The sequence below is a fragment of the Echinops telfairi genome, unplaced genomic scaffold, assembly GCF_000313985.2.
Source record: "Echinops telfairi isolate 266 unplaced genomic scaffold, ASM31398v2 ScPeMD7_7458;HRSCAF=8496, whole genome shotgun sequence".
Lineage (NCBI taxonomy): Eukaryota > Metazoa > Chordata > Mammalia > Afrosoricida > Tenrecidae > Echinops > Echinops telfairi.
The window spans coordinates 6457877-6476314 of NW_022111358.1; the positions used below are offsets into that span (position 1 = coordinate 6457877).

General features: G+C 38.1%; 2 protein-coding genes across 2 annotated transcripts in view; both read left to right on the forward strand.

Moving 5' to 3' along the window:
* NF1 (neurofibromin 1) overlaps window positions 1-18438 on the forward strand; it is a 252880-nt gene that overhangs the window by 40024 nt on the left and 194418 nt on the right. Inside the window, exons 4-8 of the mRNA XM_045299978.1 lie at window positions 2234-2424; window positions 10482-10588; window positions 12142-12209; window positions 12454-12529; window positions 13217-13374. Coding sequence (XP_045155913.1) covers window positions 2234-2424; window positions 10482-10588; window positions 12142-12209; window positions 12454-12529; window positions 13217-13374 — 600 coding nt within the window. The remainder of the gene's footprint in view (window positions 1-2233; window positions 2425-10481; window positions 10589-12141; window positions 12210-12453; window positions 12530-13216; window positions 13375-18438) is intronic.
* On the forward strand, window positions 15270-15588 carry LOC101660692 (cystatin-B-like). The gene has a single exon (XM_013005781.2). The coding sequence runs from the start codon at window positions 15292-15294 to the stop codon at window positions 15586-15588; it is 297 nt and encodes a 98-aa protein (XP_012861235.1). The 5' UTR covers window positions 15270-15291.

Sequence of the window (18438 nt, forward strand, 5' to 3'; positions counted from 1 at the left end):
TGTGAAATATTTGGTTAACTTATAAAAAAGCATTTGATAGATTTTATGTCATCTGTTTATTTAAGTGTACCTGCATCTGAAAGCACTTGAATGACAATGATGCAACATATAACTACACAAAATTAAAATTTTTTTACCATTATAACATGCTTGACATTCTGAAAATTGCTATCCATACATGGGTTACTGAAAATCTAAGGTGAAATATTGATGTGGAACATAATATCTGCAAATAACCATTGGTTAATTCTATGAGGACAAGGTCTTTACAGCATGGACATTTGAATATTAAATCAAGCTATCAGATTTGGTTTGAATAATGGGACTATCTGACTTAGTGTGCTTGTATTTTCATGTAATATGTGGTATACTGCATTACTTAAAATGCTCAATTGAATCCAATCTGATCATTAAGTTCAGCTTATAGAAAATACAGTAATTAGAAGAAAAAGTTACACCCAAGGGAACGATAAAGTCCAGATTATAGAACATTCTGTAAGGCAACTGATCCAATTTCTTTTTAGAAGTTATGGAAAAATAAAATAAAAAATATGGGAAGTGTGATAAATTCTTGAATGACAATACTAAAGGAACTTAACTATATATTACTATCTATGAATCTCTATGTTCTAAGCCAAATGCTCATGGAAAACATCTCGGGGGTGCTAGGGGGATTTGAGTAGAGACTGATACAAGGGAATTGAGTACTTCCCTTTGATCTGATATTTTGTATCAAAGTCACATTGGAGAATATTTTTGTTTTTAAGAGATGCTGAAATATAACAATTTTCGTTAACAATTCTGAAATAGTTCAACTATTCTGAAATAGTTTTGTTATCAGTTCTGAAAGCAAACTCATAATACTATCTAATTGTCTTGGTCAGCCACTTAGAGGTAGGTGAGATTGTCCACTAGGAATTTATTTGGATGCTGAGACAGATGACACAGTGTATGCACCAGTGAATATGAATTAGGAATGAAAGGTTATTTAGCACACACAACAAACTGGAAAGTCCTAGGAGTGAGGTTGGATTTTTAGTGTGATTAGCAGGTTAATTTTAGTGCTGCTGTAAGAGGAAAAAAAAACCCTAAACAAACCCACACATGGGTGGCATCAATGAGTAGAAACTTAATTTCCTATAATTTAGGAGGCTAGAAGTCTGAATGCAGGGTGCCATCTAGCTTTAGGGGAAGGCTTGTCTGTCTTTCTGCCTGCCTGCCTGTCTCAGTCCACTTTGGTGGAAGATCTTTGTGTTTTTTCAGCTTTTATTCCTGTGTTCCTGGACAAGCAGAGGGCCCTGGTGGCATAGTCGTTATGAGTTGAGCTACTAACCGAGAAGGTAGCAATTCAGAAACCCACTGGGGCAATTCGATGCCTGTCCTATAAAATTGCTATGAATCAGGATGGATTCATTTTTGGTTTTGAAAATCAGGTGGCTTGTATTTTGTGTTTATCTGCTCTCAATCTGTTCTTTCAGATTTCAAAGGGGATTGATTTCAGACATACCTACACTAATACTGTAATTAACATAACAAGGAAACCCATGCCCAAATGAGATTATAACCACAGGTATAAATCAAACCACATGGTTGCCGTAAAGTCTGGGCTCCCTCCCATGGGAAGGGCAGAACTGCCCCATAAGTCTTCCAAAGCTGCAGATGCAGACTGCAGCGTGATCTTTTCCATTTGGCTGCTGAGCAGTGAGGCTCGGTCCCACCAGGGTTCCCATGCTATAGGGACAGAGAGTTAAGGGTTTACTACTTAGATTTTTGAGGGGGACACTTCCATCTATAATAGATATGGAGATGGAATTATCTTTTTTTATTTTTTATGAGGCTATGTAAAGATATAGAAATGGAGTCCCTGGACGACTCAAACTACTAACTGAAAGGGTGGCAGTTTGAACCCTCTTGGGCCCCTCAGAAGAAAGGTCTGGCAACCAGCAAGGGCATAGTCTTGACACCCTGGCGAGTGCATGTTTACTTTACACATGACATTGCCACGAGTCAGACCTGAATCAAGAGCGACTGGTGTGGTTTGGGGGTTTATAGATGGGTGTAAGCAAATATGACAGAATGCCGATTGTTGAATCTAGGTGATACATATATGGCTATTTCATCTTTACTGTATGTTTGAAAATTTCCATACTAGGAAATTGGGAAAGGTGGTATTACCACATTTACATGTCAGATGAAGAAAGTTTTTAGACATATGTAATCATTTCTATTTTAGCAACCAAAGGACACAATGAGATTAGATGAAACCATGCTGGTCAAACAGTTGCTACCAGAAATCTGCCATTTTCTTCACACCTGTCGGGAAGGAAACCAACACGCAGCTGAGCTTCGGAATTCGGCCTCTGGGGTGTTGTTTTCTCTCAGCTGCAACAACTTCAATGCCGTGTTTAGTCGCATTTCTACCAGGTTAGTAGAGCAGTATGTCATAGAGGATGCCAGTAAAGCCACATTGGATTGTAGGAATCATGTAAATTTTAAAGCATTATCATTGAAGTCTTTCTTATATTTACATAAAAGGTAAACGTTGACAGAAATGAATTTTATCTGGCCTTTTGTAGAATTTTCCATCTCTTAATTTCTTTGAAGTGTTTATTATTATTTGATATTGTTATACTGACATGTGCAGTGAAATGTCTGCACTGTTATGGAAGAAACCCTGGAGGTGCTGTGATGCCCCAGGATGTTCTGAAGGTGTCACACCAAATAATAGACTAAATTTCCATCTAAGTTGGGCTTTCAGGCTGCCAGCAGAGTCTGTATTGGTTTATTCTACCAGTTTGCGTGCCTATGGTGGGGGGTGGGGACTTAAAAAATGTCATAGTAATGGAATTGTTTTACAATTGTTCTTCTTTGTCTTTTACTTTTTACTGTGAATTAGGTGTGAGTTTATATTTCAGATCTTCAGTTTTGTATTCAACAACTTAAACTGCCGTATATACTCAAGTATAAGCTGAACCGGATATCAGCCGAGGCACCTCATTTTGCCACAAAAGTTGCATTAAAAAATGTGCTGAAAAACTCGGGTTATACCTGAGTATACACACTGCTTTTCAAACCTCCCACTAGCTTACTCTGTCCCCCTCTCCTTTTTTTCCTGGTACAGAATGCCATCTTCCCCTTCAGCCATGTTAACACCTGTTTACCCTCTAGCCCAGGGGTCGACAACTTTTGAAGAGCCAATCCTGTCCCTCACACAACTTAAAAAATTATTTGAGAGCCATAAACATATTTTCTCAAACAGTGAAATCACCATTATCTGAATAATGTCCTTTACATTTTTTCAGTTTTAGTTCAGGGCCACACACATGTACTGAAAGAGCCACGTATTACGACTCTGGAGCCAGTTTGCCAACCCGTGCTCTAGCCCCTTGCTTCCCCTTCCCTCACCACCCCCGGTAGCTCTCAAAGTCGTCATCTTTTGGTGTAAAAACCTTTGTCTTGATTTTCTTTTTCTTTCATATACGTGGTCTCATACGATATTTGGCCTTTTGTGATTGACTCCACTCAGCACAATGCTCTCTACATCCATTCATGCTGTGGGGGACTTCACAGTTGCATCATTAATTCGCTAGCAACGTGTAGCAGTCCATTGTGTGTATGTGCTAAAGTATCCATTCTTTCATAGCTAGCCATTTAGGTGCTTTGGCTCTTCTTGTTATGGTGAACAGTGGTGCATGAGTCTGCAGACATCTGTTTACGCTGTGCTTTTACTCTTTAGGGTCTGAACCAAGTAAAGGGATTGCTGGGTCAGGCGGCACTCCTATTTCCAGTTGTTGGAGGGTGCGCCCTACTGCTCTCCACAGTGGTGGCACAGTTCTACTGTCCCCCCAGCTGTTCCTGCAAAGTTTCTGAAGCCCCCCAGATTTCTTTCTGTTAAAGCTCTATTTTGATGAAATCTTTATACACACACTTTTGTTCTGGTGTGTTTTAACATTTATAAAACGTATGTTGCAGATGGGAAAACTGATATAGATGACAATATACAAGAGAGAATTAGAACTGACATGAACACATTAACTCAGGAACTTGTTTTGATGCAAATAATTTGCCTTCTATAAGAAGAGGCAAATGGGTCCTTAATTTTGACCAAGTGGGAAGTATAACATGGAGTAATTTTCTGCCAAATCACGTGAGTGAACCAGAGACTTACATAGAGAAAAACAATTCTTTTTGCTATTTGTGCGTGCATCTTTTGATTTGCCTGTGTGAATGAATGGTGCATTTCCATTAGTCAGATTTACTCAGTCTTCCTGTTTTTCCACGAGGTATGAAAGAGAATGTACATCATTATCATTTAAAATTTTGTGTTGTAGTGTTTTAGGGGAGTTGACTGACTTCAAAATTTTACCTTTTTAATTAAAAAGATTTTCCTGTAATTGTGATGCTAGGAAACAATATTTATTAGTCTTTCAACAGAATTCCTGTTGCAAACAATACTAAAATTTTATTTAATGGTGCAATATTATTGACAATGTGTACAATAGAACAATGCTCTCATGAAGCCTCTTCAAATAGTAATATTTCACAGTCTGAGTAATATGAGGGGCTTCCAAGAGTTTATGAAAAATGGGATTGAAAGATAATGATTTTTTCCCATGAATTTTTTAAAAGCCTTCTCGTGATAATACTCTGCTTCAATCAGCATGGTAACAAATGCCTAGGGAATAAGAGGTTGACAAATTATTATTTTTTAATTCCAAACTTTTTTCATTAAAGTAGGCCCTTACTATATGTAAGCCTTTGATCCTAATATAATCTTATATTGAAGATAGAATATTATCAAAAGAATAAGCTATTTTTCATTCTCTCTTTACTTGAGTTTTTATATAAAATAGGAAATCTGCTGCCTTTGGAAACTGCAGAAGTTTTAATGTTCTAGTCATACAGGACTTTGTTTTATGGGATTTTGTGGCGTTAGCACATACAAAAACAGACCGCCTTTGTTTAGTCTGCTGCATCTAGTTCACTGTTGTCAGAGAGAAGGCAAGCGTCCACATCATAAAGCAGTTTCTTTAGCTGTCAGAGGACAGGTTGCATCGGAGTGGATTCTGTGAAACACGAATTTAGACTTTTGCCTTTTCATTTAGCTTGTGCCTAAATGAAAGGGTCGTCCTCTTATCTTTTAGAGGCGTACTCAACAAAAAGACCCCTGCAGTGATTTAATTTAGATGATGATATCTTCTGACATTGGGAGAAAGATGGGGCTTTCAGCCCTCCCTCTCCCCATTAAAAGTCTCTGAAACCTACCAGGGCAGTTCTACCCTATCCTAAAGGGTTGCTATGAGTTGACATTGACTCTTTGGCCAAGAGTTCGGAGTTTGGTATCTTCTGACATTGCTGTCACAGTATTAAAGCCGGTTGCTGTTAATTCCAGCTCATGCACTAGGTGCCTTAGCAGCGGTAAGTGATTTGAATGGCAGCTCTTTGAGAAAGCCCTTTGACATGTAACCTACTAGATGAATCAAAATACGAAACATTTTTGTGCCTGATTATTTAACCTGTCTAAAAATGAAAATAACAACAATAGTTCATTGTGCTCTCAGTGAAAGTTTACACAGCAAAGTAGGTCCCCTTAACACTCTTTATCCCGATTGTTCCATGCTGTGCCATCAGCTAGAGCGTGGGCAGTGCATCGGCCTTAACCGTATCTCTGCTCGGGTCCGCTGCTGTGTCCCCCTCCCTTTCCTGCTTCTCTCGCCTCTGCTTGGGGTAATTGTTGACCACTTGGTGCCGTATAGTTATCACTTGTGAGCACATAACTCAGTGATATTCATTTTATAAGTCAATACTTGGCATTGGTGGGCATTTAGCGGTCATTTCTCTATTTTTATTCCTTGAACTGCTTTTTACTTGATTTCTCTTATCTCCAGAATGAAAAGCATTACAAAATACTCTTTTTCTGTAGAAATAAACTAGACTATAAAAGGGCTTAAACTTTTCTTCAATTTTTTACAAACAGCCCCAGGAGGTGCAAGAGGCCGAGAAGTTTGTGTTGCTCATCTGTTGAGTTGTGCTTCCAGCTAAGGCATACTTTATACTTCTTAGTTCTGTGTAACAGCTGTGAGATTTTTATATGTAAATCAATATTGAGAACTTTGTCATTCCCTGTTAAAACTGCTAAGCTTGTCTCATACTGACAATATATAGCATTTTTGTGTCAGTGCTTAGAATAATTTTAGTGTTAGTTGTACATCTGTCTTGCAAACCCATAGGACAGTTCTGCCTTGTCCTATGGGGTCGCTCCGAGTTGGCATCTACTAGAAGGCAGCAAGATAGATTCGTAGGCTAAAATGATTGATAAGTTTAGAAGGAAGAAATGAGATTGGCTTCACTTTTAGCAACTGAAGTCTGGTGGTAGTTCTTAAGTCAAGTTTGAACTGCACTAAATGGTTAAAATTCAAGTTAATATTATAAAGTCATGTAACATTTGTGCTTTCTCTTTCTAGGATAATACGTTATTCTCATGTGCTTATTATTATTATTATTTTAATGGAATCTGCCAACTGACAGGTTGGTAGTTTGAGTCCACCAAGTGAGACTGCAGGAGAAAAGACTTGTTCATTTGTAGCCTAGGAAACCCTGTGGGGTGTGCTCCTCTGCCACATAGGGTCCCTAGGAGGTGATTCCAGCTCTAGGCACACAACAGTAACATTAATTGAAATACTGAATATGCATCATTAAGAAGCCCAATTCTGTAATCATTGCTGTTAAGTGAATTTAGCAGTTTTCAAGTGCCTGAAATTTGTGTTAAGTATTAAATTCACTACACTTAATAATAACTTTAAATCCACTATAAGGGGGGATTTGGGCTTTGAAAAAAATTCTTGTTCTATAAGCTTATCTACTTCTGGGAAAGAGAGACATTATTCAAAACAATCACACAAATGTATACAGACTAAGAAACGTGCACTGAAGAGATTCAGTTCCTTTTATTTCAATATAACCATGACCTGGGAATGCAGATAAAATATCCATGCTTCTGAAGTCTAGTTGATGTGAGTAGAAATTGTAAAGTAAGTTGTATTTTACTTATGGTTGGTTAAAGGTTATGGAGCAGATAATCAGTTTGATGTCCAACAATTTAGCACATTTTGTTATTCATTGCAATCTCTCAATGTACTGTCACGCACCCTACTTTCTCCTTCCTTTTCTTTTCATTCCTTCACCTTTCTGAACTTTGTCCTTGCGTAAATGCTGCCTTCTTGATCTTAGTTGATGTACCTCCTGAGTCTCATTGAAGGGTGTCTAAGGGCCCTAGTCTAGAGCAGCGGTTCTCAACCTGTGGGTCACGACCCCTTGGGGGGGGGGGGGCTGAACGACCCTTTCACAGAGGTCGCCTGATTCATAACAGTAGCAAAATGACAGTAATGAAGTAGCAACGAAAATAATTTTGTGGTTGGGGGCACCACCACATGAGGAACTGTATGAAAGGGTCACTACATGAAGAAGGTTGAGAACCACTGGTCTAGAGGTTCCATTAGTGTATATTCAGTCAGGTAGCCTGGTCTTTTTAGGGTTTTGAGTTTTATCTCACCCTCTTCTTCCACTTACTTGGGTTGCTGTGGGTAAGAAACAACTCAGTGTGGCACTCAGCTTGGTTTTTGGTTTAAAATGATTTCTTTCAGAGTGGTTGGTAGGGTAGGTAGGCACCATCTAGTGTGTCTGGTTTTAGGCTGTGGAGACTGATGTGTGGTCCATTAGTTGAGTGGACTGATAGTTTCCCTGTGCCTTTCCATTTCCACCTGTCCTTTTCATTGCATGGGGGAGACCAGTAGTTGCTCTAGACCCCAGTTGCTACTCACCCAAGTAGGATGTAGGACGTTTTTGTGAATCATGTTATGCCAGTTGATGTTGGTGCCCGCCAGCACTATGGTAATGATCCTCCAGGCCCAGCGACTCATTCCATTAGGTGTTTGGGTATGTCTAAGTAGTTTTCATAACTTTTCCCTGTGTATGCTCCATCACATATATGGGTATATTTGTAGAAAAGGTAAATACACGTAGACGAATATCTTATGTCAATCCTATATATTCGTGGGTATACTCACTCCCACTTTCCCTCTCATACCTTTTCAGCCTCGATGTCAATCCATGCATCTGCTGGAAAAATTTCAAGTGTATTCAAAGCAAAATAATACTTTAAATCTATGTGTATCTCTCAATCTCCTTCAACAGTTATCTGTACCTCCTTCCTAAACCTTTTTTAAGTATTTTGAAACAAATCACAGATATGAGTCATTTCACCTATAGATATGTCAATATGTATTCCTCACAGATTTTTAAAGTTAACTATAATACCATGGTCATAGTTAACAGAAATTCACAATTCTTTAATAGCTATACCAAATTAAGGTTTAATTTTTCTTATTATTTTAAAAAATGGCCTTTTCATTTGGTTTGTTCAAGTCAATAGCCAAAGTCCATATCATGCAATTGGTTCGTCTTTCTTTTTAAAGCTCTATATCGTAAAACACAAACTCACTGCCATCAAGTTAGTGCTGGCTCACAGCAACCCCCTGTGGGTTTCCAAGTCTGTAACTTGTTTATGGGAGTAGAAAGCTTAGTCTTTCTTCCAGGGAGCGGCTGGTGGTTTCAAACCACCAACCATGCAGATTGAAGCCCCATACGTAACCACTACACCACCAGCACTCTTCCCCTTATCATAATATAATCCACATAATTTCATCATTTCTCCACCTTCCTACCTTTGTTTATTTCATGTCGCTTATTTGTTGACGAACTGTGTTAGGTGTTTTGTAGAATTTTCAGTATTCATAGGCTGGCCCTGATTGAAATCTGTTGTTTTGTTGGTAGGGCAAGAATACCTGTTCTGTGTCCTCTAGTTCCTGGTGCATGCATTCCGAAAACATGTCGGATTGACTGTTGGGTTTAGGTATCAGCAGCCTTGTTCATTCATTGTAGTGTTGCCTCTGTGCTTTTTTGCTTTCAAACTTTTTATTGTGCTTTAGGTGAAAGCTTACATACCAGATTGTTGTTTTTGCATTCAACAGTTTAAACAGTTAATCAAACCTCCCAATGGCTTGCCCTGTCTCCTCCTCGCCCTCTTTGCTGTCCCATCTCCTTTTCGTAGTATATTATCTCCCCCTTCACCCAAGTTAGCATCTGTCTACCCTAGACTGTTGCTTTCCTGCCCTTTCCACCTGCCCCTAATAACACATGAGAGTCTGGTGTCTCCTACAATATTGGTCCCTTTGTATTTGATTTGCCCTCCGAATGCATCTGTCATGAGATGCTGTACAGATTCATTGTTGTTCTGTAGTGTTTCTTAATATTCCATTGTATGTGAGTGTGTACCAGTGTTTATGTATCCATTCGTTCACTGGTGAGCATTTAGGTGGTTTCCATCTTTTCTGGAATGAAGTGGTATCTCATTGTCATTTTGGTTTGCATTTCCTGGCTGGCTAGTGACTGTGACCATTTCTTTATGAGGCTTGTTGGGTGCCTGTCCATAACTTCTGGGTTATTTTTCAATTGGGCTATTCTCCTTTTTCTTGTTGAAGCATTGACGTTTTCTAGAAATCTTACAGTTTAGTCTCAGGTCTGATATGTCATTACTAAAGTTTTTCTCCTTGACCATGTGTTCTCATTTTACTCTTTTGAGTGAAATCTTTTGATTCACAGAGTGTCTTATTTTTAGGAGGTCCCAGCTATCTATACTGTCATTGCTGTGTCCATGTTTTCCATTACGTTGTTACTGTGTTTATGCCATATGTTAGGGCACCTAAGTTTATCTTGATGTTTGTATTAGGAAGCTCATTGCCCGGATTGCTCATGTCATCGGAAATTGCACAATGATAATGCCTTGCTCTGTCATTCCTTCCTTCCTTCAAAATTGTGATTCTTGAAAAAGACTTCTCACCTTATTAATGTTGTAATTTAGTTCATGTACAAAGTATAATAGAAACTTGATTCTTCCATCAATTTTTAGAATGAGTTGCTGCCATAACAGTTCCTAAGTGTGACCAATGAGGTTTCTGTGTGCTTGTATTACTACAGATTCATGGATTTTTACTCATAGTTTTATGTGTTTGAGTTGTTACAAACACAATTATTTCAATGCTCAAATATATTATCTCACTTTTCAACAGTAGGACCCTCTGTAAATGGGCACCTCTGTGGTTCTTGAGAACCTGTACTTCTGGGAGTTTTTTTGTTTTCAAGAAAGCTCATCTTGTATATTTAATTTTTCCAAAGAGCTCTGACTTATTTCAGTAGGAAATACTGTTTAGGCATCTGTTTACTGGATTATCATGATTTTTTATCATCTTTCTTAAATTAGTTATGTTCTTTAAGATTTTTATAACAAGTATACCCTTACTTTGATATGTGTAACTTATGTAATAAGCTGTCAAAATCGCAGGCAAAAAGAATCTTTTGAATTTGGAATTTTGGAATATCCTACAATGTAAATCACTAAATCGTACTTGGTTTTCATTTTATAGGTTACAAGAACTGACTGTTTGTTCAGAGGATAACGTTGATGTTCATGATATAGAATTATTGCAGTATATCAATGTGGATTGTGCAAAATTAAAACGACTCCTAAAGGGTAGGTTTGCTTACATAAGAATAACTTTAAATGTAATATCTGAAATGAACTCTGGTAGTGTAGTGAGTTACATGTTTGGCTACTAACTTCAAGGTCAGCAGTTGCAAACCAGCAGCCGTTTCATGGGAGAAAGATGAGGCTTTCTACTCTTGTAAAGATTTAGAGTCTTTGAAACCTACAGGGGCAGTTCTACTCTGTCCAAAGCATCACTGTGAGTATTTTGAATGCCTTATAGGAATAATCAGTAATGTGGACCAAGATTTTTATATGGAAGTATTTATTAGTATTGTTTATAATAATGAAATATTGGTAATAGTCTAGTGACATATATTCTAAGAGATCAAAGCATATTAAAAACGTCATGACTTTAACAAGTTATTATATCTGTATGTACACACAAGCATTAACTTCTGAAATATTCCGAAGGAATTGACATTTTCAGAATTGTTGAAGTATAATTGTTGAATTATACTGAAAATACCTGGCAAGTAATTGTTCGAGTAATAGTTACTATTGTATATATGGCTATCAAATAACATATGGAGAATTTTAAGTGATACAGATTTGGGATATGATGTGAATTAAAAAGCAAAACAGGTTTGTCAAGCCTTTATGATTTCAGTTTTGCTAAATGTATTTCTCTTATCACATGTGAAAAAAGGGAGGGAAGAAAATTCACCAAATTCTTCACTGTGGTTGTCTCTGACTGGTAGTTTCATGGATGTCATTGAATTTTTTTTTTACACTATTGTATAGTTTTAAAAATAGTCTACAATTGGGAACCGATTACAAGGGACTATATGTGACCTCCTCCCTGGGGGACGGACAACAGAAAAGTGGGTGAGGGCAGACGTCGGACAGGGCAAGATATGACAAAATAACAATTTATAAACTATCAAGGGTGCATGAGGGAGGGGGGAGCGGGGAGGGAGGGGAAAATGAGGACCTAATGTCGGGGGTTTAAGTAGAGAGAAAATGTTTTGAGAATGAAGTACAAAGGCACTTTATACAATTGATGCGTGTATGGATTGTGATAAGAGTTGTACAATCCTTGAATTTGTGAAAAGTGAAATAATCTAAGCATCGAATGAGGAAAAAAACAAAGAATTAGAAAAAAAAAAAAGAAAATCCGATGCCAAGGGCTTACTTAAGTGGAGAGCAAATGTTCTGAGAATGATGAGGGCAACGAATGTACAAATGTGCTTTATACAATTGATGTATGTACGGATTGTGATAAGAGTTGTATGAGCCCCCAATAAAATGATTAAAAAACAACAACAACAACAAAATAGTCTACAATTACAATGTGCTTTTTACATTTTGAAAAAGTTACTAAAAACAGCAAAAGAAAAGAAAACCTCAACTTTGAAGTTTAAGGTATATTCACTTTTTATTGAGCTGGTGCTTCTCAGGCATAGGTCTTCAATGGTCCATATTCATTATGTGGAATGAAAGCTTGCATGTAAAATGAAGTTAGTTTTACCAATAGCGCTGAGGTATATTTGTGGTAAATCATCAAAAACGAATTTAAAAAAATGTCTCTACCTTCCCAGAAACAGCATTTAAATTTAAAGCCCTAAAGAAGGTCGCACAGTTGGCAGTTATAAACAGTTTGGAAAAGGTAAGTTACCTTGTCTTTACTGTTAAACTTTTGCATATACATTTACTGTCTGTAGAATTTTGAGACAAAAGACTTATGGCTTAAAATTTAATTTCATATTAAGATATTTTAGGAAGAATATACCATAATTTTGTGAAGAAACTCAGAGCTTTCTGATATACATGCTTATTACATTTCGTAATAACATTTGTGCTGAGAAAAAGTCACTGTTTCCATTTAAAGACATGTGCTTTGTTATCTGTAGGCCTTTTGGAACTGGGTAGAAAATTATCCAGATGAGTTTACAAAGCTGTACCAGATGCCACAGACTGATATGGCTGGTAAGGATAAGATTAATTTTTGGGGTGGGGTGTGTCTTTTAAGCTATTATTATGAAGGAAAAACCATCACTTTCCAAATCTGTTGGTTATCCAGGGGTGTTTACATTTTCAATTATCAACTAATGTCAAAAAGGAAATTGTGTTTTCTCTCATTTCAAAATGATCCCCAGCCTATTTCTTTTCCTTTGAACAAATAGACCAAGAAGTTTGAAATTAGGGTGTTTGATGGCTCTTTGTTGTAGAGAAGTGGTTTTCTGTGCTCTGAGACTTTATATTTAGGGAGCTTCATATAACACAATACTCTTATCTACAGTATAAGAGTTCTTGCAAGGCAGAAAATACAGACTCCTGGGGAATTTTGGCAGTTCCCTTTGGGAAACTGCATTCTTGGTGAGTTGGGGACATCACACCCTCTGGGAACTGGCACTAAATATTTGATTGGCCATTCTGAAATTTGGAATTTTCTGGATGGGTCAGGATTGTGCTTCTGACACATAGATACATACTGTAACCTTGCTTATCAACTTACCTGAATGAATATGTGTAGTTGCTTAAGTGAGCTTCCAGGTTTCTCTCTTTAAAACAATGTATCCTTTGAGTTTATGGAGAGTGGCCAGCTCTGTATTTAATGCCAGGGGTTTTCTTCTCATCTAATAATGCCATTTAACGTTTATATTTTTTATTTAGAGTGTGCAGAAAAGCTGTTTGACTTAGTGGATGGCTTTGCCGAAAGCACCAAACGTAAAGCAGCAGTTTGGCCACTCCAAATCATTCTTCTTATCTTGTGTCCAGAAATAATCCAGGACATATCCAAGGATGTGGTTGATGAAAACAATATGAATAAGGTGAGCCAGGGAACATGCTTCCATAACCAGTACAGATGTGAAGCAGTTATTGTACTACTTTAGGAGGTTTAATCTTCTGCAAGCATGATATAGTTCAGAGAACCTTTTCCTAATTAGACTCATTCTAGATTTCTGTTTGCCTTAGCTCATCTGTAATTTTATTTGGTAGAACAATAAATACCACTCATTGGTTAAAGATTTAAAACAGTCCCTAGTTTTGTTCTCTTACCAAAGGAGACTGCATAATAACTTCTGTTACAGATAATCAGTGTTTCTCTAATAATCACTACAAGGTTGACCAGCTAGACGTCACCACTTTTGTTCTGTGCCATTTGTGGGTACACAGAGGTAGATTCATTTGGTATACCTGCAGTGTTGTAGTAATTTATTTTAAGTGTTTTAGAACAATCTTCACAGTGTTTTATTGTGAAGCAGACTACTGTATATATCCTCTATGTTAAAATTGAAACAATACCCAAACCAAACATCGAACCTGTTGACTTAAAGTGGATTCTACCTCATAGCAGCCTTAGATAGGATAGAGTAGAATTGCTTCTTAGAGTTTCTGAGGCTGCAAATGTTTACAGGACAGACTACTTCATCTTTCTCTTGAGGACTAGCTGGCAGATTTGAGCTACCAATCTTGTGATTAGTGGCCCAATTACCACAGGGCTCCTTAGTGGAACTATGAAAACAAAACAAAACAAAAATCACTGCTATTGTGTCAGTGCCTACTTATAGCAACTCTGTAGGTAGAACTGCCCCTGTGAGTTTCCGAGACTACTTTTATGGGAGTCAAAAGCCCATCTTTTTCCCATGGAACAGCTGGTGGTTTTGAACTGCTGACCTTGCAGTTACCCACCCAGCGCATAACTGCTTTTCTTTTTAAGTAATACCAAAGCCAAACTGACTAATGAATCTTCCTACTAATACTTGCCATAAATAGGGTTCCAAGTGACATTATCTTCACAGGAACAGATAACCTCATCTTTCTGAGGAACACAGCTGATGGGTTTGAACCACCGGGTTTGTGATTAGCAGTCCGATGCTTACCCAGGGCACCTTTCTAAATAATAGAAGCTGGTTATTAATAATAATTTTAATTTTATTGTGCACTTTGTTTTGCTATTATCTCCCCCCCCCCCCACTTTGGCAGAAAATATTCATAGCTAACAAATTATGAAATGGTTCTTGCCTGACTTGCTCGTGGGTGGAGATGTTAAAAATCAACTGGATGATTCAATACTTTGTAGAAATAGTGGTTAGGGAATTTCTGCCTTGATGGGAAAATAAATAAATTTGATTATCTTTGTGAGTTTATGATTTTATGGTACTTCACCTAGATCCATGCTCCAACTTTTTCATTATGAAGCTATATTTTTTCATGTTAGATTATTAGAGCCCTTCAAAATAGTAGATTTATTTCTACTGTCTGTTTATTAGGCAAAATAGACAAAGGAAGTTACTATAAATTCATTACTATGCTTAAATGAATTTGTTTTAATAATCAGAGCAACATCTCTTTACAGTTTTTAGTGGCCATTTGTATATCTCAGATTAATTGCTCATTTCCCCACTGTGTTTTGTTTATAGGGATGTGTACATATACTTGGTTTATCTTTTTAAACTTTATTTATGGGTTCTCTTTTCTATTTGCTTGTTTAGGATTTTTATGTAGTCATCCAGTCTTACTGATTTTGGCTCCTAGCTTTATTGGTCATCCTTCTCCTCACCAAGATTTTATTTCGTTTTTTTGAGATATGTTTTGTATCTGTAAAGTTCATGCTTGCCGGTCGGCATTCACGTGACTGCGCCTATTTAGGGCCGGGAGGTGGCCTCAGAGTCATCCCTCTGGGCCACCCTGTGTCCACCTGCTTTCTCTGCTCTGCGCCAACCGCCCCCATTCTCACTGCCAAGATGATATGCAGAGGAACCTCGGCCACCAAGCCGGCCACCGCGGAGATCCAAGAGATCGCGGACAAGGTAAAGGCCCAGCTGGAAGAGAAAGAAAACAAAACATTTCAGGAGTTTAAGGCACTGGAGTACAAGTCTCAAGTGGTCGGTGGGACAAACTACTTCATCAAGGTCCACGTGGGCGATGACAACTTCATGCACCTGACAGTATTTCGGAGTCTCCCTCACGAGAACAGGCCTGTGACCTTGTCTGACTACCAGACCAATAAGGCCAAGCATGACGAGCTGACATACTTTTAATCCCTGGTTGCTTCGAGGGCCCTGGATCCATGTGACCCACACATGAAGACAGTTCTGTCGTCTGAGTGGGAACCCAGGACCAGAAAGTACACATGTCCACCCCGTGCTGCTGTGCCTTGTTCATTGTGTACCCGAAATAACGAGTGTGATTCCATAACCCTAACGTTAGTTCCCAAGAAGGCCAAGCAATCTCTTGAAATCTGTTTTCCAAAGTCTTTGGGGAAAAAAAAGTTCATCCTTTCAAATGTTCCACACAGTGGTTATGCCACCATCTCCACTATCTAATTCCAGAACGCCTTATCATCTCCAAGGAAACCACTCTAAGTGTTAGCAGCTACTGCTCCCTCTCCCCACAAGACCCTGGGAACCACTCATCACCTTCTCTTTTAGATTTGCCTATTCTTGACAGTTCATATAACTGGAGTCATACCATATGTGACTTTGTGGCTGGCACTCCCCAAAAGTTTTGAAATAAGCGTTCAAGAATTTTCTGTAGCAATACTTTTGTGGTTAAAAAATTAGATCTTTAAATCTTCTTGTGTTTTAAAGTTGTATTTTTTTTAAGTATTCCTGCTTTTTAAAAATCACATTCCTTCTGAGATAGCAGCCATTGTTGATGGTTGCCATGTGTCCTTTCCATTCGTATCTACTTTTACAAACACTTAAATGAAAATGCAATACACATATATTACTCAGCATCTTCCTTGATTTATTCAGCAGTATATCTTGGCTGTTCTTCAGAATAGTAGTTTTAGCACATTATTTTTAGTATTATGTAATAACCATTTATTCTACTGAACCTTATTTGTTTAACCATTTCATTCTGAAAGAAAAGTTACTCAGATTGTCAAGTTTTCAGTAGGCATTATTATTAATCCTAAGTAAATACCTTTGTTTAAACGTGCAGTCTGACAATGGGACCTGTTGCTCTTGTGGAATCTCAGACCAGTACTTCCGAGTCAAGGGTATTTCGTTTTAAAAGGTTAATAGTCATCCATCCCCCAGTGTTTGCACCAGGTCAGATTTTCACCAGGGAAAAATTAGAGTGCTCACTTTCCTGAATCCTCTTCAGGAATACACTTTTTTCAGCCTTTAAAATTTTTGCCAGGCTGATAAAATAAAAACAACAATATTTCATTTTAGCCTTGCTTCTTCTTTTGAGGACTCAGGATCATTTCATACATTCGTTGCCCATTTGCTTGTTTTCTTTTGTGCAAAATATTTGTGCATTTCCTTTACCTATTTTCTTATGCTGTCTGCCAGTCCTTTATTAATTTGTGAGATTTTTCATTTTTATTAGGGCAGTGGTCCTATGCTTTTAGTTTTGTAAATATTTTCCAGTCATATCTTTTGAGTATAGTATGTTTTTTAGCAGAATTTTGAAATGTACAAAGACTATAACAATCACCCATATTCCTGTTAACATTTTTATGTTTTTAAATTTTTGCATACTGATCAAGGGCAATGTAACCAAGAGGAATTACTGAAACCCAAATGAGGGCTAAGCATGATAGTAGGACTAGAGAAAAGTAAAAGGAATAGAGGAAAGAACTAGGAAGCAGAGTGCATTTATAAAGGTCTAAATACCTGCATGTGTGTGTGTGTGTGTGTGTGTGTGTGTGTGTGTTTATGAGTGTATGTATGATGGGGAAATAGATCTATGTGCATATATATATAGGTTTAGTATTAAGGTAGCAGATGGACATTGGACCTCCACTCAAGTACTCCCTCAATGCAAGAACACTTTGTTCTATTACACTGGCATTCCATGAAGCTCACCTTCCCGACACGATTGCTTAAGACAAAGTGGCTGCATAAGCAAATGTGGTGAAGAAAACTGATGGTGCCCGGCTTTCAAAAGATATAGCGTCTGGGGCAGGTGTCCTCAAATTACAGGCTGCGGGCCACATGCGGCCCGCCGAGGACATATATCCCAACTGCCGTGTGTTTTTACCCCGTTTGTTTTTTTACTTCAAAATAAGATATGTGCAGTGTGCATAGGAATTTGTTCATAGTTTTTTTTTTTTAAACTATAGTCCAGCCCTCCATCGGGTCTGAGGGACAGTGAACTGGCCCCCTGTTTTAAAAGTTTGAGGACCCCTGGTCTGAGATCCTAAAGGCTTGAAGGTAAACAAGCAGCCATCTAGCTCAGAAGCAACAAAGTCCACATGGAAGAAGCACATCAGCCTTTGTGGTCACGAGGTGTCGAGATCACGTATCAGGCATCAAAGAACAAAAAAATCATATCATTGTAAATGATGAGGAGTGCAGAGTAGAGACCCAAAGCCCATTTGTAGGCAACTAGACATCCCCTTATAGAAGGGTCTTGGGGAGGAGACAAGCCAGTCAGGGTGCAGTGTAGCAACGATGAAACATACAACTTTCTTCTAGTTCTTTAAAGCTTCCTCCACCCCAACTATCATGATCCCAATTCTACCTATCAAATCCTGCTAGACCAGAGGATGTACACTGGTACAGATAGGAACTGGAAACACAGGGAATCCAGGACAGTTAAACCCCTCAGGACCAATAATGAGAGTAGCGATACCAGGTGGGTAAGGGGAAGGTGGGGTAGAAAGGGAGAAGGGATCACAAGGATCTACATATAACCCCCTCCCTGGTGGACGGACAACAGAAAAGTAGGCGAAGGGAGACATCGGACAGTGTAAGACATGACAAAATAATAATTTATAAATTATCAAGGGTTCGTGAGGGAGGGGAAAAATAAGCTGATACCAAGGGCTCAAGTAGAAAACAAATGTTTTGAGAATGATGATGACAGCAAATGTGCTTGACACAATGGATGTGTATATGGATTGTAAGAGCTGTATGAACCCCCAATAGAATTAT

Coding starts and splice junctions, on each gene's coding strand:
- LOC101660692 (XM_013005781.2), top strand. CDS start 15,292: ATGATATGCAGAGGAACCTCGGCCACCAAGCCGGCCACCGCGGAGATC.